At 37.4% G+C, this 23,086-nt stretch overlaps 2 protein-coding genes across 3 annotated transcripts; one reads left to right on the top strand and one right to left on the bottom strand.

The window, feature by feature from the left end:
- Positions 1-2,772: 2,772 nt before the first annotated feature.
- LOC128208015 (neo-calmodulin-like) lies at positions 2,773-10,591 on the bottom strand. 2 transcript variants are annotated; one of them, XM_052911292.1, is made up of 5 exons: positions 10,510-10,591; positions 10,322-10,352; positions 9,565-9,708; positions 7,900-8,142; positions 2,773-2,919 (listed from the first exon to the last, which is right to left on the bottom strand). In XM_052911292.1, the coding sequence occupies exons 1-5, from the start codon at positions 10,510-10,512 to the stop codon at positions 2,885-2,887; spliced, it is 456 nt and encodes a 151-aa protein (XP_052767252.1). In that variant the 5' UTR covers positions 10,513-10,591; the 3' UTR covers positions 2,773-2,884. The 2 variants fall into 2 exon arrangements, with proteins under 2 accessions (XP_052767252.1, XP_052767253.1); XM_052911293.1 differs by having other exon boundaries at positions 7,981-8,142.
- A 150-nt stretch (positions 10,592-10,741) lies between these two features.
- On the top strand, positions 10,742-21,791 carry LOC128208017 (neo-calmodulin-like). Its single transcript, XM_052911297.1, has 6 exons — positions 10,742-10,815; positions 11,047-11,077; positions 11,480-11,623; positions 19,754-19,848; positions 20,702-20,849; positions 21,423-21,791. Exons 1-6 carry the CDS (start codon positions 10,813-10,815, stop codon positions 21,449-21,451), a joined length of 450 nt encoding a protein of 149 aa, XP_052767257.1. The 5' UTR covers positions 10,742-10,812; the 3' UTR covers positions 21,452-21,791.
- The last annotated feature ends 1,295 nt before the right edge of the window (positions 21,792-23,086 follow it).

Here is a 23,086-nt window from a genome sequence, read left to right as displayed (position 1 = left end):
TATTTATATTTGTACAACTGCCAAATAGATATAACAGAAATATTATACCAGTGTGTAAAATTTAAGCGATTGGTCAAATGGCCAAATCATTGCCGACATACAAACAAAAACATATGGACGAATAAATAACGAAACAATATTTCACTCGTCACACAAACTTCCAAATGTATAAAATGCATATAGAACAACTTTTGTAAAAACTAGTATTTGGGTATGCGACCCCTCGTTGACCGTGCACTTATCACAAATCGATTTGTGATCACATATTTGTTAATGTTGTTGACCGCTCCTGCTAGACGTCCACCCCCAGTACCGTGGGTGTAAGACAGCATTTTGATCCCCACATACAATCACGACGAATCACGAAGGGTGAATAAACGTTTGAAACAACTGGACCAAGAAATTGCTATTATTATTATAAATTAGAAGTAGAAGTAGTAGTAGTAGTAGTAGTAGTAGTAGTGGTGGTGGTGGTGGTGGTGGTGGTGGTGGTGGTAGCAGAAGAAGAAGCAGTAGTAGCAGCAGCAGCAGTAGTAGTAGTAGCAAGAACAGTAGCAGCACCAGCAGCAGGAGCAGCAAGTACCAGTAGGGGCGTCAATATTTTACAAAAAAGTAGTCACTAATTTCGAAAGAATATTGACCGGGTGTCGTGATTATATGGGGGTCAAAACCGGTCTTCGGTTAAATTGGTTAGTACGTGTTCCATAACATCAGGTATGCGTGCGTTTGGGCATAGTTTGTGTGTGTGTGTGTGTGATATCCTTTCATTTTATCTATTGTTGCCTATTATGCATGTTAAATTAAACCTACCTACAAAACAACGGGTTTCGATGTATTCACAATAAAGATCGGCGTGTGCGTAGTTAATCGTGAATCATTCAGTTTTCTTTCAGGGGTAAAAAGGCTGTTTTCTTTCTACCCCCACCCAGTGCATACGAACCATAATTCTATCATGCATATGAATTAAGTCATCTCCCCTTAACCATTTTTTCCATAATCGGTGCTTGTCCATATTTTGGAAAATACTAAAGTGATTGAAATGAAACTTCAAATATAGATATATGGCAATGAGAGGAAGTACAGTGCACACTGAGAACCGTAATCCTACCTCGCATACGTTTCTTTCATTATTTTCCCTTTAACTGACATTTTCCGAAAGTGCGCTCTTTTCCGGGACATATCTTAGAAAATACTAAAGGGATTGAAATGAAACTTCAAAATAGATCGATCGCAATGAGAGGAAGTACAATGTACATGAATCATAATACTGCCCTGCATATGTGTTTAGTTATCCCCCCTGAACCAATTTTTCTTTATTGGTATTTGTAGTATTTGACTTAGTGTTTAGATAGATTGATGCCAATAAGAGGAAGTGACGAAAACCAGAACCACAATCATATGATGTATATTTATTAAGTCATCTCCCCTTATCCCTTTTTTCCATAACTGATGCTTGTCCGAGCCATAGCTTGGAAAATGATTAATGGATTGAATGAAAACTTTGTCTATTGAAATACAGTGGCAATGAGAGAAAATGCAATGCACAAGAACCATAATCCTATCATGCATCTTTATAAAGTTATCTCCCCTAAACATTTTTTCTTATAATTGGTGCTTGTCCGGGCCATATCTTGGAAAATACTAAAGGTTTTGAAATGAAACTTCAAATAAAGACATATGGCAATAAGATATAGTGAAGTGCACACGAACGGCCCGGCGTATTTGTTTTTACATATCTCCCCTTTACCTGATATTTGTCGAAAATGGGTACTTGTCCGGGGCATATCTTGGAAAATACTAAATGGATTGAAATGGAACTTGAAACGTAGATAGATGGCAAGTGAACGTGCATTACCCAATAATCATAATCCGGCCCTGCATTTTAGTTATCTCCCCTGAAACTCTACTTAATATGATAGTTTTTGAAAATCGGAGCCATTCTTGGACATTTGTTAATTTCAATTGCTGTTGTTGTTTTTATTTCATTGCTTGAAATGTACCTTAAGATTTAAATCTCAAACCTGCCCCTATTTCCATGTTATGATCTTTTTTTCCAACTTGTGTATAATCATGTTACAATCATATACCTTCTACCAGCACAATACATTTTATGACTTTCATAGCAAATGGCCTACCAGCGATATTCTTGTTTTTTATTTAATTCTAAATAAAACACAACTTATTTCAATTATCCGTTTGCTGTTATGATTGCTACGTCACATACTTAATACCATATACAGATATTGGGTTACCAACCAAGTATAGAGGATACTTGTTTGTTTCAATGTAAGATCGTAATATATTTCACCGTGTGAGCACTCAAAGCTATATTCCACGAGCGGCGTAGCCACGAGTAAAATACTAACTTTTAGTGTTCAATTTTTCTTTTAAGTATATGCTTAAAAATAATATTAAATGGCAGTTTATTTTTTTTTTTTCATTTGGAATTGAGGGCGGGCTGAAATTTGAAAACAGTGAAAATATCAAACTAATATCAGTTTGATATTTTCACTGTTTGAAACACCAAACTATCAATTTTATTTCACTGATTAATCATTATAAACCACCGAAAAGCATATAATTAAGTACCATTTTCCCATTAATTCCAACAAATCTAATAGTAATAAACTCTGTGTATGTGTGCGTGTGCGATTTAATCTTACAAAACAAAACAAAAACCATGAACTAATTTTTCTTATTGTTTTTAACACTTTTTAACGGTGAGTCGCAACTCGCTATATACATTGTGTGTAATATTTATGCATGAAGGCAGGAATTTCATCCATTTATTGTACTTTTTTGCAAAAGTAAAAAAAAAAAAAAAAAAAGTTTTCAATAGAAAACATCGTCTATCTTCTATCGTCTTCTATCAACGTTTCCATTGTCACTTTGTATTCGCGAGCATCATTTTAACGAACTCTGCAAAGAAAAACAATTGAATAATTAAAGGGGCTGTACTCCGTGTGATGAAATAGCAGAACAGAACAGAACAGAACAGAATATTTATTAGACTTAAGCATAACAAGCTTATCGTCATATTAGCAAAAAATACATATATATATATATATGGCATGCAACAATTTTAACACATAGCATATTATACGCTAAATACATTTGATTTGATTGTTTCTGGGATATACATGTGAGAATGAATTAATATCATATGATATAATTTTTAATTGAATATTACATACTGTCGGACATTATTTAAGATTTATCAAACAGTAATCATGCATTGGTTATGTATATAGCCGCATATGACTGAGTATAATGGGTAATGAAAGTATATTTGATTACATCGTAAGGACCAGGAAAATGATGCAAACATGTACTGAAATAACAAAACATAAGGACAATACACCAACCCAATATGAGTTTTTACCCTATCAAAAATAAGATAGAAAACATCCATGACACATACTTTATATCAACGAATCACGAAGTTTGAACGCCTTATCACAATACATTGCTAATTTTCTAATGAGTATTTTATTACTACTTTGCATTAATAAAATATATTTCATCAAACTAATAGGAGTATAAAAGTACTTAGGAATATACTGGCGTCTAAGGTCTGCATACACAGGGCATTTAAGAACAAAATGGAATTCGTCCTCAATATCATTTAAAATACACAATGTACATTTTCTTTCATGTCTAGGAATTTTATTATGTCGACCTATCTCTATATTTAATTTATGCGAAGAAAGACGTAATTTAGCCAAAACATTTCTATATTTTGTATTTTCTACCAGACTGAGATACGCTGATTGTTCAAAACTAGTTTTAATTTCACGGTATACATCTAGAGCAGAGGATAGATCTAACCCAGATCTCCAATTACTAATATAAATATCTCGAAGTCTACTCCGAAGCACAGGCACAAAACATTCAATTTTCACAGAACCAGGATAAAGCCATACTTCATTAAGACCAGATGATTGAAGGATGTCACGAACTCTTGACACCCAGCTCTTGGTTGACACGTTGTTATCTACATTATAAATTTGATCAAGTAATATAGCATTTAAAATACAGTTTTCTTGCTTTACTGAGTGGTGCTTTGAAAAGTATTTCACCATTCTAATATGACGTTCTATGTACAATGGGAACCTACCCAACTCTCCATGCAAAAAGGCCAAAGTGTTAGTGGATTGTTTAACATTTAACACCCATTTACAAAATTTCTTATGTACTCTCTCTGAGACTTCCGCATTCATATAACCCCACACTTCAGAGCCGTAGTTTAAAACAGATAACACATAAGAGTCGAAGAGATTAAACATGATATTAATTGGAACTGTAATATTACGAACCAGCCCCATAAGTGCGTGCAGTGATCGCAACCCCTTTCCTGCAAGTGTTTTTGCAGCTTGAATAAAAGAACCGCCACTGGTAAAAACAACACCTAGATAATTAAAAGAACCAACAATTTCAACTTCCTGATTATTATACAACCATTTATCATTATTGCTCAACCTACCACCTTTCCTAAACACCATAACCTTAGTTTTATCAATGTTAACCGTGAGGTTCCATTTGCGACAATATGAATATAAACTATTTAAAGAGTTCTGCAAACCATCCTTTGTCTCTGAAACAATAACAGCATCGTCTGCAAATAACAGTAGATATATTGAAATTTGGTCGACAGTAATGCCGTCATTTATATTTTCTTGCAAATGCATTTCAATATCGTTCAAGAAAAGTGAGAAAAATATCGGAGAGGTTATCTCCCCTTGAAATAAGCCAAGGTTACTGTTGAAAAAATCTGACAATGTTCCCAGGTGTTTTACACAAAGTTTCACCTCGCTATACATAGATCAAACAATGGACAAAATTTTACCGTCGATTCCCAATTTTATAAACTTATACCAAAGCCTACTTCTATCAATGCAATCATAAGCTTTTTTATAATCAATAAAACAGCAAAACAGCTTCTTTTTTCTTTCAAACTGTTTTTGAATCAACGAGTGCAAAATAAAGACAGGATCAACCGTACTATACTTATTTTTAACACCAAACTGAGCATCTGTGAAAATACTATTTTCTTCAGCCCACAATTTCAGCCTTTCATTTAATACGATAGTAAATAATTTTGAAAAACAGCTAGTAAGAGTTATCCCCCTGTAATTGTTAGGGTCTGATTGGTTTCCCTTTTTGTAGATTGGAATAACAACACCAGTTGCCCATGATCGAGGGAACGATTTCGTGTTCAATATATGATTAAAAAAGGAATTCAATGGTCTAATTATGTGTGGTACTGATACCTTAAAATACTCATATAAAACGTTGTCCTTATTCGAACCTAACTTCTTGATAGCTTTCAAAATTTCATCATCTGAAATAGGCACATCTAATGACTCGAAAGTAGAGTTATGGTCTAAACCAGAATCAAATTCCCCAATAAAATCATTATATTCTTCCTCGTCTCTGAAATCACCACCTGACATAAGATTACTGAAGAAAGTTTGAAATTCCTCATTAGAAATAGTATCACCATTACTTGCTTTTTTCCCGTTTTTAAATATTTTCCAAAACTCCCTCGGAGACTTCCTTCTTAAATCGTTCATTTTACGACTACGTGTAAAGTTGAATGAATTTTTTGACCTCCGACACTGATACTTATAATCTTTTTTTGCCACATACAGCGAAATTCGATCCGTATCCGAAAATGTAAGGTTAAATTGGCATACAGCGTTTTTATACACGTCATATTTGCGTTTACATTCAGCATCAAACCAATCCTGTTTAACTTTTCCGTCTTGGAAATAAAAGACTGGATGAAATAGCGAAAACAAAGAGAGAAAATTGTCGAAAACTGACATAAACTTGGTATCAATGTGCACAATACAATGGAACATACTAACTGAAGTACCACATAGTTTACAATTAATTCATTTCCGCAGTTTTTTCGTAATTTCCCATTAAAAAATGTTACTAGGTAGAACTTCGTAATTTTCCATTAAAAAATGTTACTAGGTAGAACTCATTCCTTATGCGTGATTGGCTAGTCAATGTAATCAAGTGATATTACCAAGTTAAGTATACAGCTTAAGTATTCCAACCGTTTAAGATAAGCTTCCGTAGCACAGTGGATACACCACTAAATTGCAATTTTGGCAACACCGGTTCGAACCCGGTCTCCGATACGATTTTTTTTTACATTTTGGTATTTTTTACAATAATGATATCAAAGAGTAAAACGTTTTATTAAATAATTGTCCTGAGATTCGTTACAGAAAATAACTTTTTTTGGTGCAAATCTAGTGTAAAGTCCCTTTAAAGATCTACCAGGCGCGTGGCTAGGGCTAATTTGGGATTACGCAGATCGAAATTAGTTCATTGACGGACAGTTTATTAACACCTTCAACCCCTACTAACGGTTTAAGAAAAATGCATAAAACATCAATTTTGGGACAGAAATATGAAAAGCTGAGATCTGATATTTTGTCAGCAGTCTTTTATCAATGGTTAACAGATATTTACGCAAAAAAAATGCTCCTTCCAAGACAAAAAATAAAAAAAAGTTGTTAAAACGTTCAATCTGTGAGAGTGCAGCTTTACGATTGATTCCGGTCGTAAGGCAGGACTGGGGAGAACTTTTGAATTGTTATTAAAAAGTGTACTTAATTACGACTGATGAAACGTATTTTGCTTTTAAGTAAACAGTATACATCATGGAAAAATAATAATACTTATTTGATAAATCGATGCACTTAATTCATACGAAAACATACTTATCCGGTTAACGCAATTCAATTTGTTTTCATCTCTTTCGTTCACACTGAAATTATTATCAAGATATAAATATTTATCGTAATGAAACTGCAGATAGGCAATCATTAAGCACTACGCTTAATCATTAAGAATGTCAACTTTCCGCCTACTGCCGCCCATCCGATACCTGTTTCAGCTTTAGCGTTGACAATGTGTCAGCCAATTAGGTTGTATGATGCTCACTCCGCCCATTCTTTATCATTAAGAATTTACTTTATTTCATCAACTATTACATAATTGTAAATTAATTTTAAAAGCGCGTGCATTTTATCGTAGAGAACCTGTTTAATTTTCATTTTGTGCAGTAGGTGGTCGTGTGCGACTTTTGGAAATTAGTATTGACCATCATTCAATTACCGTATACACCTCAACTGGTACCGATTTACAGTTTGACATTAGAGGTTTTGCTTATTTTTTCTTTCCACCTCCCAACTTTATTAACCGCCTTCCTCTCCCATGATCTTCTGTACCTAACCCCTGAAGCCAAATCGCCTCTTAGTTGATCTCTCCGTCCCTGCCAAAACCATGATATCAACTTCCAGGATACCTAATTGAAACCAACTTCCGTGTACCCGCAAAACTGAATTCCCGTCGTCCTCAATGCCTCCCCCCCCCCCACATACACACAACTACCACCACCACCCTCCTGCTATAATCCCCGCCTACCTTCATAGTTGATATCCCCGTCCCAACCAACTTCGTTTTTCCAACTCCCCGGATAACTAAAACGAACTCCCGCCTACCCTCGTAATTCATCCCCCGTCGTAGTAAATGTCTCCTCTCGGATCATCTTATTCATACTTACCGATGTCGTCATTAATGTGCGCCTTTTCGATCATTTCATCCATCTCCTCCCCACCCATACCCCACAAATCCCCGACCATCCAATGCACCATACTAATTCGTTTATCTCCCCGTCACCGTCGGAGTCCGTCTCCTGGATAAGCTCACCAACCTCCTCACAATCTTCGACGCCCCCACCCCCACCCACGAATACCCGCCCATTTCCGGGCACCTTACCACATAATTTATTTTTTCGCTGCCAGTGTCAGCCTCCCGGAGCAGCCTGCCCACCTCCTCCCTACCCATACAAATCTTCGCCGCACCCAGGGCACCTACCCTCATAGTTTATCTCTCCGTCCCCGTCAATGTCCGCCTCGCGGATCATCTCGTCCACCTCCTCGTCTGTCAGCTTCTCACCTAGATTCGTCATCACATGACGCAGTTCCGCCCCTGATATCTTTCCGGAAGCGTCCTTGTCGAAAACGGTGAAGGCGGCGCGTAGGTCCTCCTGAGTGTCGTTTTGGCGCGTGTTCCGCATCATCATCGTGAGGAACTCGGGGAACTCGATTGTGCCGCTCCCTGAAACGTTACGCTGCGTTATGTACTGTACGGTTTGGACCTAAAACGGTTGCCCGAACGTGCAACCATTTGTACTAAATAGTCATACATAATATTGTGAGAAAATGTAGAAATTCATACTGTCTGCAGATGTCGGGTCAAGGCACCTGTTTCGGTATTATGACGTACATAGGGCATTAACTAGTATATCAAACCATGTGACCTTTCGTCACGTCAATTTTTCTTTGAGTTCGGATTATGTGAGAAACAGAGATACCTAACCATTTTTGATCAAGGAACAAACTGTCAGTGTCCAGCAGTCCTTTTGCTCGGCCTCTTTTGGAGCCACGCGGCAACTTAACATTATCTGTAAGTATGGCACTTAGCAGTGCACGACTTTACTTACCTCCATGCATTGTCCAGCCTAGCGATGGCACCATTTATAAAAGCCGACCCTACATTTTATGCTATTTCGGGGTTTTCATCTTTTTATTAACATATTTTAGTTTGCCGCCTTTTCTGAAAACACCGCACTTAACAGCCAATAGAAATTGAGTTTACTGGTCAGAAGAAGTTGCAGAAAAACCCGAACCTACATGTCATTGTATGTGACATTTTATATTGTTTTTTGTATCTCCTGAAAAAGTACAAAAATTATGGTGGCATACTTCTGCCACCATATAACCATATATCTAACAAGTTAATTAAGAGGTTAACTAGTTACGTAACTAGTTAACCTCTTAATTAACTAGTTAGTTATATGGTTATCATAACGGGAAATAAATGCATGTTAGTGCCTACAACTGCCATCCTTTCATTATTTTACCAGCTTAATGTTAAGTGGTTAACTAGTTACGTAACTAGTTAATCACTTACCACTCATCAAAAACATCGCTAACTGGTAACTGGTTAACTAGTTACGTAACTAGTTAATCACTTAACTAACTAGTTATTTATGTGGTTAACTAGTTACGTAACTAGTTAACCACTTAACATTCAGCTGGTAAAATAATAAAAGGATGGCAGTTGTAGGCACTAACATGCATTTATTTCCCGTTATGATCTTTTATTTATTGAAAAAAATAACTAGTTACGTAACATAACTAACTAGTTAATTAAGAGGTTAACTAGTTACGTAACTAGTTAACCTCTTAATTAACTAGTTAGTAATATGGTTATCTGGTGGCAGAAATATGCCACCAAAACAAAATGTAAGTTCGGCAAATTTAAATGGTGCCATCGCTAGGTATTATTTTCTGTGAGCTCGGCCCGACTGGGTACCGATATAGCGGCCACGAGGACATCTCGTTGTTAACCTTAAGCGTCCATCTCGTTGATATACCAAGTTTTCATCCATGGGAATCACGCGACCACGTGTTACCATTTGAGAACACGTGTCACAGCATACACTTCCATGTAAAACTATGAATACACATGACTAACCGTCAGCGTCCACTTCGTTGATCATTTCCTGTAGCTCGGCTTCGGTGGGGTTGGCTCCCAGCGACCTCATTACGGTTCCCAGCTCTATCGACGTAATCGTGCCATCCCCATCTTTGTCAAAAAGACTGAACGCCTCCTTGAACTCTACAGTCGGAATGAGGTGGATTTAACGGTGAAATGGAATGGATTTAACGGTGAAATGGGATGGCTTTAACGGTGAAATGGGAAGGATTTAACGGTGAAATGGGATGGATTTAAAGGTAAAATGGGACGGATTTAACGGTGAAATGGGTTAGATTTAACGGTGAAATGGGTTGGATTTAACGGTGAAATGGGTTGGATTTAACGGTGAAATTGGACGGATTTAACGATGAAATGGGACGGATTTAACGGTGAAATGGGATGGGTGAAATGGGATGGATTTAACGGTGAAATGGGACGGATTTAACGGTGAAATGGGATGGATTCAGCGTTGGAATGGGACGGATTTAACGGTTAAATGGGACGGATTGAACGGTGAAATGGGATGGATTTAACGGTGAAATATGACGGATTTAACGGTAAAATGGGATTAATTTAACGGTGATATGGGACGGATTTAACGGTGAAATGGACGGATTTAACGGTGAAATGGGACGGATTTAACGGTGAAATGGGATGGATTCTGCGTTGGAATGGGACGGATTTAACGGAATGGCATTGACACAGGAAATGGTATGGAATTAAATTGAATAGGCAATGCACATCACATACATACCTGAAATTTGTTCTTCTGTAAGCTGCGTTTCCTGAAATTAATGTGTACCATTTTTGTGCACACGGTTCATAATATAAAGAAATAAGAAGAAATATTAAATCAAGTCAAGTAATTAAGTCAAACACATAATATGGTAAAAGAATCTGTAACGTTAAACATAACAACATAATTTAAATATAAAAAAATACCATTCTTTCAATAATATCCGCAATGTAGGAACAATTATGATATAATCAAGAAATGAGGCATTTAGTCAAATTCATATTAAGAAACAAAGACATTTTCTAACAGAAAATCTTACCGCATTGCGACAAAGTTTGAATTGTGTTGTATGACAGATAGTAACAAAATCTATCTTAGGCCTTTGTTAATCTTTGCCTCATTGTCTTATTGATAATTATAATCAATATATTTTAAATAGTAGGACTCGTCTAAATGTAAACATGAAGAAATAATCCCATAAATTAAACGCACGTGTTAAAGGAATAAAAATGGTGAGTCCATTCGCCGACTGTATTTTGTATAAACTTATGATATAAAAACGGTAATAAACGGCAATCAGTACGTTACACGTGTACATACTAAATAAGGACATTTAGTATTACAGACGTTCAAATAAGTTTTTCAAAACGTATGTATTGGAATAGTATTGGATTGTGATTGTAATATTATTGGATTGTTAATATAATGTTATTGGTTTGTTATTTTTTTTAATTTTTTTTCAGTCGGACATTTTCACTGAAGAACAACTAGAAGGTATAAACTGCATGAATTTTATATAAAGAAAAAGGTGAACAATAGTTTGTTTGGTATACATGTAATACAAAACAACATGTTTATAATTGTTGACAAGTGCTAAATGATATCTAAATTTTACAAATTTTCCGTATCCAGTAGCGCACCAAATTATGGTATACTACAAGTAGCATTTTTGCCGACTAAGATTCTCGTTCTGAAGAGTACACATCTAGACCGTCCTTAAAAAACTGTTTAATTGCAGCTTGACTCGGACTATGTCAAGGGGTCGGTAGGTACATGTAGGTGGATTTTTCGGATTAATTAATGACTTATTTCACTAGAACTTACTCGAAAGATAAAATGAATTCGGGTGATTGCAAACACTTACAATTTAAGTACACGAATACTGTTTGCCTGCAGAGTATAAGGAGACGTTCAGCCTGTTTGACAAGGAGGGGGACGGGACGATCGCTACCAACGAGTTGGGCACGGTTCTAAGGGCCCTCGGGCAGCATCCGACCGAGGCAGACCTCAGTGACCTCATTAGCACACTAGAAGTCGAGGGTAGGTTAAATGCGTATATTATTTCAACTTTACTCCCATGGGCGGGACATAACATAATATATATTGGGTAGTTTAAGATTCGACTCGAGGTCGAGTGTAGGTTTGTGTTTGACCTGACATGGCGAAGATGAACTTACCTTTGCGGGTGAAAATCGCACTAAAGATATTGGTGCAGCAGCCAGCTGAGTCGGACCTCATTCCGCAATGTTAGACTACACAATTCATTTATCTTAATTTTCACAACTAAGTGAAATATGTTATCACGAACTTCACAAACCCATTTGTGAAAAAGTATACTGTAAAACAGGGCACCCGAGCACATTTTTCACAAATCGGTTGGTAAAGTTCGTGATCACACATTTCACATATCCTATATATCTCTTACATTGCATTAGTTTGAATGTTTCTGTGACTATTGAAATATTTTAATTGTTATTAACTACATATCATATGTTCATTCGTCCTTCTGTCTTTTTGTATCTTTATTCTTTGCCTTTTGCTTGACCATTCATATGTTCAAAAGCGTGACTATACTAATAAGTTGCTTGCACTGGTATTAAACAAACTCAACAAGGCAAAATTGTTTCTTAGAAAATGCTTTTATAGCATGTTTGCCATTCAGTCCTTTATGCATTAAAATTCATTTAATTAAAACTTAAAATACAAGAATGTATTGTTTTATTTCGTTAAATCCAGCTCCACTGTCCATATGTCACTGCTCTTCTACATCCAGCTCCACAGTATGTTAATATGTCTTTGTACTTTACATCAAGCTCTATTGTCCGTCCGTATGTCTGTGGTCTTTACACCCAGCTCCACTGTCCGTCCGTATGTCTGTGTTCTTGACACTGCTCGCCCGTACATGTATGTATGTGTTCTTTACATCCAGCTCAACTGTCCGTCCGTATATCTGCGTTCTAAACGCCCAGCTCCACTGTCCGTCCGCATGTCTGTGTTCTTTACATCCAGCTCCACTGTCCGTCCGCATGTCTGTGTTCTTTATATCCAGCTCCACTGCCCGTCCGTATATCTGTGTTCTATAAATCCAGCTCCACTGTCCGCCCGTATGTCTGTGTTCTTTACATCAAGCTCTACTGTCCGTCCGTATGTCTGTATTCTTTACACCAAGCTCCACTGTCCGTCCGTATATCTGCGTTCTATACACCCAGCTCCACTGTTCGTCCGTATGTCTGTGTTCTTTACATCCAGCTCCAATGTCCATCCGTATATCTGTGTTCTATACACCCAGCTCCACTGTCCGTCCGTATGTCTGTGTTCTTTACATCCAGCTCTACTGTCCGTCCGTATGTCTGTGTTCTTTACACCCAGCTCTACTGTCCGGCCGTATGTCTGTGTTCTTAACACTGCTCGCCCGTACATGTATGTATGTGTTCTTTACATCCAGCTCAACTGTCCGTCCGAATATCTGCGTTATATACATCCAGCTCCACTGTCCGTCCGTATATCTGTGTTCTTTACATCCAGCTCCACTGTCCGTCCGTATGTCTGTGTTCTTTACATCCAGCTCCACTGTCCGTCCGTACATTTGTGTTCTTTACATCCAGCTCCACTGTCCGTCCGAATGTCTGTATTCTTTAAATCCAGCTCCACTGTCCGTCCGTATGTATGTGTTCTTTACATCCAGCTCCACTGTTCGTCTGAATGTCTGCGTTCTAAGTACATCCAGCGCCACTGTCCGTCCGTTAGTCTGTGTTCTTTACATCCAGCTCCACTGTCCGTCCGTATGTCTTTGTTCTTTACTTCCAGCTCCACTGTCCGTCCGTGTGTTTGTGTTCTTTACATCCAGCTCCACTGGCCATCCGTATATCTGTGTTATTTTCATCCAGCTCCACTGTCAGTCTGTATGTCTGTGTTCTTATTACATCCAGCACCACTGTCCGTCAGTTTGTCTGTGTTCTTTACATCCAGCTCCACTGTTCGTCCATATGTCTGTGTTCTTTACATCCAGCTCCATTGTCCGTCCGTGTATCTGTGTTCTTGACATCCAGCTCCACTGTCAGTCCGTATGTCTGTGTTCTTATTACATCCAGCACCACTGTCCGTCCGTATGTCTGTGTTCTTTACACCTAGCTCCACTTTTCCGGTCGTATGTCTGTGTTCTTAACACTGTTCGCCCGTACATGTATGTATGTGTTCTTTACATCCAGCTCCACTGTCCGTCCGTATGTCTTTGTTCTTTACATCCAGCTCCACTGTCCGTCCGTATGTCTGTGTTCTTTACATCCAGCACCACTGTCCGTCCGTATGTCTGTGTTCTTAACATACAGCTTCACTGTCCGTCCGTATGTCTGTGTTCTTTACATCCAGCTCCACTGTCCGTCCGTATGTCTGTGTTCTTTACATCCAGCTCCACTGTCCGTCCGTATATCTGTGTGTCCGTCCGTATGTCTGTGTTCTTTACATCCAGCTCCACTGTCTCATTTGTCCGTCCACCTGCATATCTGTGTTCTTTACATACGTCTTAACTGCCCGGTCGTATGCCTGTGTTCTTTACAACCAGCTTTGTTAAGTCTGTGTTCTTTACAACCAGCTTCGTTTGTCTGTGTTCTTTACAACCAGCTTCGTTAAGTCTGTGTTCTTTACAACCAGCTTCGTTAAGTCTGTGTTCTTTACAACCAGCTTCGTTTGTCTGTGTTCTTGACACCTGCATACATCCGAGGTTGTTTTCGATAAAAGTGGCCGAGGAGATCCGAATGAACACAATGTATCTTAACCAAGGGCAGTAATGTCTGGTGAGTCAAGGTTTCCTGGTTTATTGTTTTGGGTGAAAAATGTCCTCGATTCGGTGAGTATAACCATTGTTGTTTTTTAAGTTAAAACGATATTTTTAGAAACGACCTTTTGCACCGAATGAAGAGCAATTCTAATTTACGATGACGCTTGTTTTAGATGAAAAGCATGTCCGTTTTAAAATATCTCGTGAAAACATTACACGTTCTTACTAGGCTTACCGACTTACTCAATGCACTTTATTCTTCAAAACAACAATTTTTAACCGTTCTCTTTTTTTGTAATTCTCATCCGAAATTGGTCAATCTAAGGCATTGTTATTGTTTTCCGAGTGCAGATCGCCAGTTTTGGAGATAGATCAGCACATTTAAGAAAATGCTTACTGGCTCATTCTGGTCATTTGAAGAACCTAGGTTCATTACAAATTGGGTTAATCTATTGCACACTTTAATGACGATGAAAATGCGTCGATTGTTCTTTCTTATCCATGTATTCACCTATTATAACGCCTAAGAGAACGCGGAAGACGAGATCCACCTAAGATAACACAGAAGACTTGATTCACCTACGATGATGAGGAAGCCGTTATTCACCTACGATAACGCGGAAGCCGTGAATCACCTACGATAGCGCGGAAGACGTGATTCACCTACGATAACGCGTACGCCGTGATTCACCTACGATAACGAGGAAGCCGTGATTCACCTACGATAACACAGAAGCTGTGATACACCTCTGATAACGAGGAAGTCATGATTCACCTGCGGTAATGAGGAAGCCTCTTCCAGTGCTCTTCCAGGGTTACCACCGTCAGATCATCACAAAAAGGTTCCGATTCAGGCTCAGCGAGCCTGGTAACCTTTTGCATGATAGGATTGTATACATAAATGGCCGGAGTTTTACACAACTAGTTTATATTATTAAGCCTGCTAGATATGAAGTGAAATAAAATTCAAAATTTCACCGTTTTCCTTTAATGATGCCTTTCCTGCATTAGGCTAAGCAAATTTATTGTTTAGTTTCTCGGCCACTATATTTTAATTTATTTTCTTCATGTTTGTATCAATTCTTTGCCCAAAACAGGCAATGATAAAACCCCCATCTTAAACAGTGTTTCAAATGGTGCTTCATGCGGGGCACCGTTACACGATCTAAATGCAGTGAATTATCTGCCGCATACTGTATGCGGGGGCGTGGTGCCTCCATGTCGCACTGTATACGGCACTGTTTCAGAACTCTCTATATTTCAAGAGTTAATCTATCATTTTCTGCCGGTATGCAACTACAGTCATATTTTCTTTCATGGTCCTATTTTCGCACCTTTCATTGTGATGGCCAAAGGCCTTACTGTATACCATTGTTATTATGATAATACACTTATTTATAAAATATTTAATAATAATATAAATAGACTGAATAAGCAATAAACGGAAGGCATAAAAATAATACTAAATAGCTAAAATAAGGCAATTAACTCATTTTTGAAGAATTGTCATTCCAGAATAGAGCTCTTAAAATATAATATTATAACATGTAGTGTTTTTCCGTACCACTGCATGAATTTGTACAAATAACATTTCCACGAAAATGTAATATAAATCTGCTATTTAAAACTTCAAGTTGTGTATTATGACAAAATCCAAGGGTTTCAAATCTTGGATGAATTTGTACGGGAACTAGCGATGCTGGCTCTCAGAGCCTCCGCTCGTACGTGTGGTCGTGCATGGTACGAGATCTGTCTCATCTCTTCCGTCTTTCCTTCAGGCTCTTTGAGCCACCTCGTACATGCGTTTGTGGTCGCACATGTTTCGAGATCTATCCAACTGTCTTAGCCTTTTTTCTCTTCCCCACACTTTCTCTTCCCTTAACACACCATCCCATCGTTTCCCCTTAAATCCCAAAACCTTTCTTATGTGCTTTCAAACTCTCAACTTCCGCATTTTATCTCCTTCCGTGCTCTTTTTCCCCTGTCACTTCACACGTTCGCCTGTATATCTCCATACCTCCAACTAGTTCTTTACCACATCCTCTCCCCCTTCTCTTTCTCCTCTCTCTCTCTCCCCCTTCTCTTTTTCCCCTCTCTCTCTCAATTCCCTCATATCTCCCTCCCCTATCTTTCTCTCCTCCTCTTTCGTCCCCTCTTTATTCCCCATCTTTCTCCCCTCCCCTTTCTCTCCTCTCTTTCTCCTCTCGTTCCCCCCTCCCTTATCCCCTATCTTCTTTCCCTCCATTTGCTCTCTAATCTTTCTCCCCTCTCTTTCTCCTCCCTCCCCCTCTCCTTCTAATCCCTTTTCCCTATACATATATTTTACAATTTATCCTTAATCATGTAGATTCAATAATTTATAGTAGAAGCGCGAAAAATCATTTTATTTCATGCATATTGTAAAGGGTGCTTTGTAAGACCTTATTTTTCCAAATCATATTATTCCCACCTGGGAAATATAGGATCCTATTCTTCACAGCTGGGAAAAATAAGATCTCATTTGTCACACATTTCGTACATATATGTCCCGACTGTCAGCTCCTGAGAAATTTGTGATCGAAGCCGGTTTTTTATGTACCATGACATCATATTCCTCACAGGTCAAAAATCGCATCATTTTTTTAACAAAAAAAAGTAAATTTTACAACTGATTCACATTTATCACAGATTGCTATTTCCAGTATTGCAGATATATTTTGTTGATATACATATATGCGTATATAATATTGTCATAAAGAATCGTTGAGTATGTTGTTGTCGTTTCTGTTGTTGTTGCTGTTAGTTGGCTGCAGTTGTAGGCGCAGTGGCGGTTTTTGTAGATAGTTTTGTTGTTGTTGTTGCTGTACGGGTTTTAGTGGTATAAGTAGGAATAGTATTGGTTCTTGTTGGCACCGTAATAGTTGGTGTATGCCTAGTCAAGGTAGATGGCATTGTGTTTGTTGTCGTGAGTTATGTTGGCATAGACAGATGTACTGGAAAAAGTATTCCAATGCAGTGGAAAATTTCGGGCAAGCAGTGAATACCAGTGCTAGAAGAGTTTTGGTTTAAAGATAGTTCTGTTCCGAGCTTGCCTGATATGGTCGAGCTGCGATGATGATTTACGATAGTGTTACAATTCACCCTCGGGGACACAATCCGATATATAGAGACAATTTTAGTTTTAAGAATTGATGGTGGTGGTGTTGTTATTGTTGTTGTAAGAATATGTTTTATTATTTTTGTATAAGGCGTAGTTATAAGAATATGTGTTGTTGTTGTTGTTGTTGTTGTTGTTGTTGTTGTTGTTGTTGTTGTTGTTGTTGTTGTTCTTCTTCTTCTTCTTCTTCTTCTTCTTCTTCTTCTTCTTCTTCTTCTTCTTCTTATTATTATTATTATTATCATTATTGCTATAGTTATTATTATTATTATTATTTTTATTATTATTTCTTTTTTATTATTACATTTTTAATATCAAATTTATCAAAAATCTGTGAAGAATATGATTCTCTTGCTTACCACCATTTTGGTCAATCATATATGTCACAGTTTGAAACTGTGAAGAATGGGATCCTATTTTTCCCAGACCTGTGAAGAATAGGATCCTATTTTTCCCAGACCTGTGAAGAAAATGATCTGGGAATAATAAGGTCCTACAGTGCTTTAATACACGCATAGCTAATGAACTCCAGACGAATATGGTGTAAAAACACACTTCGAGTATGGACAGAATCAAGCATGCCAGATAAAGAGTTGAGACAGCCAACAATTTAACGTCTTAAATGTAGTTCGTCAAAACTTTAGTAAACGCTGTTTTAATTAAAGATTAACCGTGCCTCCCTTATATTTAACAGCCAAAATGTAATGACAATTCTTCTTTTAGCAGGGAGTTTTGAGGTTGTTATCAAAATGACTCTTCTTATACATGTTATAGTACACTAACATGGAGTAGGAAAAAACAATCGACGCATTTTAATTGTTATTTGAGTGTGCCATAGATATACAATATTTGGGATTAACCTGGGGTCTAAAAAGTTACAGAATGAACCAGTAAGCATTTTCATTAATGTGCTGATCTATCTCCAAAACTGGCGATCTGTACTCGGAAAACGATGAGTATACCCTTCGTTGACCAAAACAAGGTATCGGATAAAATTTACACTAAAATAACGGTATAAAATCGTAGTTTTGAAGAATAAAGTGCATTGAGTGACTCGGTAAGCCTAGTAGGAACATGCATTGTTTTCATCGTAAACTTCAATAGTCTTGTTCAACTTCCGATAGTATATCATACTATTCTGCATCCACGCCCGCTCCACTTCATTGCTCGTTTTGCGTTTCATGAACAGAGGACCCGTTGATTCTCTCTGGTGAGGTTCTCATTGATCAAGTCCTGTTTCTGAGAATTTTGTCTTTCAGCATTCTCGACTGAATTTTTCTATAATATCACGTTGTGTGTTTGTCTTGTTTGTATGTGCGATATCAACATCGTTGACTACATTAGTCACAAATTTCTCTTTCAAAAAGGCTATTTCTTCCATATTTGTCATCTCAGCCTTCTCTCTTACATTTCATCTGTTATTCCAACGATTCGGATGTTGTTGCGTGTTATGTACTGTTCGCTTCTGTTTTCGATCCTATTAGTATCTTTCGCATGGTAAACCGACGCTGACGGAAGACTTCGCAAGATCTATGCGTAATCTGGACTCCATCGGCAAGAAACGGCAATGAAATATTTCTCCGGATCATGCCCGTTCCTTATGACACCGTCCAGACAACACAGGACATTGCTACGATTTTGATCCGATACAGCAGAATGTGTCACGCCATAATCACGATTGTAATCCGACTATACAAAAGTTTCCCGAATGTTATAGGACGCACATAACTGACGGGAGAGCTTGGCCGACCTCTCCGGACCATTCCCGATCCATAAGACTTTGTTCCGAACGAATATGACTGCGTTCAGACAATATTTGGACATTCCAGATCATTGAGGATAGTAGTCTAGCTGGCTGTTTCACTGTTTGTGTCGTAGCGCTGTCAAGTCTCAAACGGGAGCCATACTCGGCACTTGTGACCTCCGCATAAGCCCAATAAAAACTATTAGTTTCTCATGTATATGAAGGGTATCAACATCACGCCAACTGTTTGGAGATTTGTCATGATTGTTAAAATTATAATTTGTGAATTGTGTGTTCTGTTATAACAGACTTCGCTAGCACCGTAGAGGCTGAAGGTAAATATATGTACACGAGTATACTCGAATAATGTCAAATTTAACCTAACATCTTTTCTCTTCAAGAGAACGATTTTACAGGAATTTTGCTTCAGGATTCGACGATTATTATGATGATTAGTATGATTATTTTTAAATTTAAACTTTATTTTATTTTAAACAAGTTTTTCTTACACAGGTCACGCAACGGTCGAATTCCCGGCATTCCTTAACATCCTGGCGAAAATAATTAAAGACACGGACCCTGAGACAGAGCTCACAGAAGCTTTTAAAGTATGTAAAAGGAACTAGTTTGTATTCAGCTATTAGCGTAACCGAAAATAAATTAACGCATTTCTACGTTATTATCTTGATCCTAAATTAGAGACCTAGCCTACCGACTGCACAAATTCATAAGCAGTCCGAAAATGTGCATTTCGTCTTTTAGAATGTTTTACGTTTTGTGCACATTTCAAAACACTTGCAACTGTAAACGTGCGAGTCAAAAAAAAAGAAACTCCAGATAGCCGAGCGTTCTGGCGTAATGAAACAAATACCAACAGATCCCTTCAGGGAAAAAGCATGCTCAATCCTGAAGGGGTCCACTGGTCTTTATATACACTAACTTCTCTATTCTCACATAGCCCGGGATTTGCTAATTTGTATATTACCAACCAAGTTTACATCCGGTATGAACGTACTTCCGTTTTATACGGAATATTATTATGAACGCACCTCCACCGCCTACAGCGGACCGTTACACAACGAATATTTACGGTATTTAAGACGTTTTTAAAACAAATTGGTCAACCGTGTGTACGTTGGCATGCCGTGTTTGGAAAATAATGTTTGAATGTTCTCAAAAACTGAAACGTTCTGAAAGACAAAACGCACAATTTCGGAAAGCTTATGAATTGGTGCAGTCGGTAAAGCTAGGTCACTTATTAAGGAGCGAGGTAATAACGCAGAAATATGCAAATAACTTTCCTGAGTTGTGCTGTTTTGCCCTTCATCCTGTGTGCACGTTTTAACATGCTTGTGCCACGTGACAAAATTGTTTCCCCAAATTGCCGTAAGTGAACTATGAAGTAAACGCTAAAACAGTACCTCGATTATGACCCAATGAGTCTTCACATTTGTGTTGCAGCTTTTTGACAAGGAGAACACGGGGAATATCAGTAACGCGGACTTGCGTCGCATCATGACCACGTACGGCGAGGTGCTGAACGACGAGGAGGTTGAGGAGATGATCAAGGAGGCGGACACCGACGGCGACGGCATCGTCGACTATGCAGGTTTAAATATGTTATACTGGAAAGGCTATTTACGAACTGTTATGTAAACTTATATTATTTTGAAAATATGTTACACCTACGGCGTCGTCGATAAAGATAACTCATTCCTTCATACTAAGAAATCGAAGACTAAAACTAGATCATTAAAAGTAAGAAAGTATTAATTTATTCATTGTAAAATATATGTGACCTACAGGCGTCTGAATCATTGCTTGTCTCTTAAATGTTGATTAAAATCATTATGGGTACATATAATGAGATAAACAACACATCTGAAGATATTTAGTGCTTTGATATACAAGAAAGAAACGATGTACATACCGGATTTCACGGTCGAGTCCATTTTTATTGAAATTTTTAATCAACATATAAACAATCTATCACCTGTGATGTGACCGAGTGTTGTGTGAACATTTGAAACCTCAAAAAGTGAGAATAAAATTCTGAAACTCTTATTAAAAGTAAGAAAATATGATATGGTTCATTAAAACATACTGTATGTGACGAGTGTTAACTAGTGTCCTGTTATTCTTCAAACAAAGTTATCTTTTTGTGTTATTCTTTGTATTTCAGAGTTCATCTCTATGGTTATACAGCCTTAGAAGCGCAGCAATTCAACATTATGTACATATTTTACGTGTAACATTTATACATGTGGTATAAAATATTTTAAGGAATGAATTGCGGGGTTGATGTCATTATCGGGGTATGAACGCAATTGGACTGGTCAAAGTGTGTGGAGTCCGAAATACTTAATTTCATTTAAGAAAACCTTTCAGTAATCGTTTCTAACCCATTCGGTAAATAGAACGACCCGACTGTAACCTGAAACAAATTTTTTCAAATGACGTCACAATAACGCGGGAAAAGATCAACCACTTGAAAATATTTTTAAACGTACATTGAAACACTTATGGCAACAATACATTTAAAATATAATAAATTAACACTTTATTAAATGTTGATTTATATTTTTACGGGACCTGCTAACACAATACAAACAATAACAAGATCAATATTTTGCATGTATATTGTTATGCGATGAATTGCGAACCGAACATATCCGAAGATGTTGCGTTCATCAATTGATAAACGCAAGTGCCGAAAGGCAGTTCATTTAAGGAATGGAAGTTGAGGGGTAAATATGTTTTCTTAGTTTCCTTTGTGTGACTAAAACTATTCACATCACACAGAACAAGAAGAAATGTTGACCATAGGAATTGAAACAAGAGGGCAAAAATAGCACTAAATCGCTCACCGGAGTAAAAATTTAATGGTGCTCTAGACATTTCCATAATTAAAAGGGCCATGACTCTCGGGCGACTACAGCGATTTGCCTTGTTATCGAATTCGTCCAAGGTATTATGCCCATACACATTCTTACCAAAATTTGGAGATTATTGGACAAATGCTTAAGTTATTGATCGGACAAGACCAAGTTAAAGGTCTAAGTTGAAGCCTTCTATAAGTGACCCCCCCCCCAAAAAAAAAAAAAACAACAAAAAAACAACAACAACAACGTGTATTTCTACACAACCTCTGTTAATTGATCTTAAACTTATTGCCTAATTGTCTTATCAGATCTTAAATCTGAGTATCCTGCGGTGCAGTTTTGGATGTTTTAGTATATAAATGGACCCTAAATGGCTCCGAGCCAATAAACGAATACACAGGAAATTGGCCCCTACTGTGACACCAGTGCAATCAGCAGAAGATGCATGCAGAGGATTATCATGACAAACATTCCTTAAACTAGGCCTTTAAGGCAATTTCTATAATTAAAGGGTGAGAACTCTTTGAGTAACAAGAGCGAAATGGCTGGTTATGGAAATTGGCCGACATATTAAATTATACCAAATTTAGTCATGTTTGTACAGAATGTTTTAAAGTTATTGATCGGACAAAATACTAGACGTTGCCCGTCCAAGTGTCGCAGGTGAAACAAAATGTCCCGTTTTTTAAACGGGCGTATAAAAACATGATTATATGTATTTATTTAAAAAGTTAAAAATGGCCATAAATTTTGCAATATTTTGCATTGTTACAATGAATAAATTAATGCGGTTTAAAGTTTATATCTTCAATGATCAACAATAAAATAAATATAAAAAAGAAATAAAATGATAATAATTTTGATATATTTAAAGTGTTAACTAAGGAACATTCCTGTGAAAATATTTAAAAGTCGGTCCAATAGTTTCTGAGAAGATTTTCTAAGTTTTCCATATAGACATATT

This window comes from Mya arenaria, chromosome 11 (genome assembly GCF_026914265.1).
Source record: "Mya arenaria isolate MELC-2E11 chromosome 11, ASM2691426v1".
NCBI lineage: Eukaryota > Metazoa > Mollusca > Bivalvia > Myida > Myidae > Mya > Mya arenaria.
The sequence above is the reverse complement of the archived record's forward strand: the minus strand, read 5'-3'. Positions and strand labels throughout refer to the sequence as shown.

What these genes read in the sequence shown, in the direction of transcription:
- LOC128208017 (XM_052911297.1), top strand. An exon ending in TAGCACACTAGAAGTCGAGG is followed by an intron (nt 11,624 to 19,753) that starts GTAGGTTAAATG and finishes TTTCTTACACAG; the next exon opens with GTCACGCAACGGTCGAATTC. An exon ending in CGGCATCGTCGACTATGCAG is followed by an intron (nt 20,850 to 21,422) that starts GTTTAAATATGT and finishes TTTGTATTTCAG; the next exon opens with AGTTCATCTCTATGGTTATA.
- LOC128208015 (XM_052911292.1), bottom strand. An exon ending in TACAGAAGAACAAATTTCAG is followed by an intron (nt 9,709 to 10,321) that starts GTATGTATGTGA and finishes TTCCGACTGTAG; the next exon opens with AGTTCAAGGAGGCGTTCAGT. An exon ending in CGGAGAGATAAACTATGAGG is followed by an intron (nt 2,920 to 7,899) that starts GTAGGTGCCCTG and finishes TTTTCTTTGCAG; the next exon opens with AGTTCGTTAAAATGATGCTC.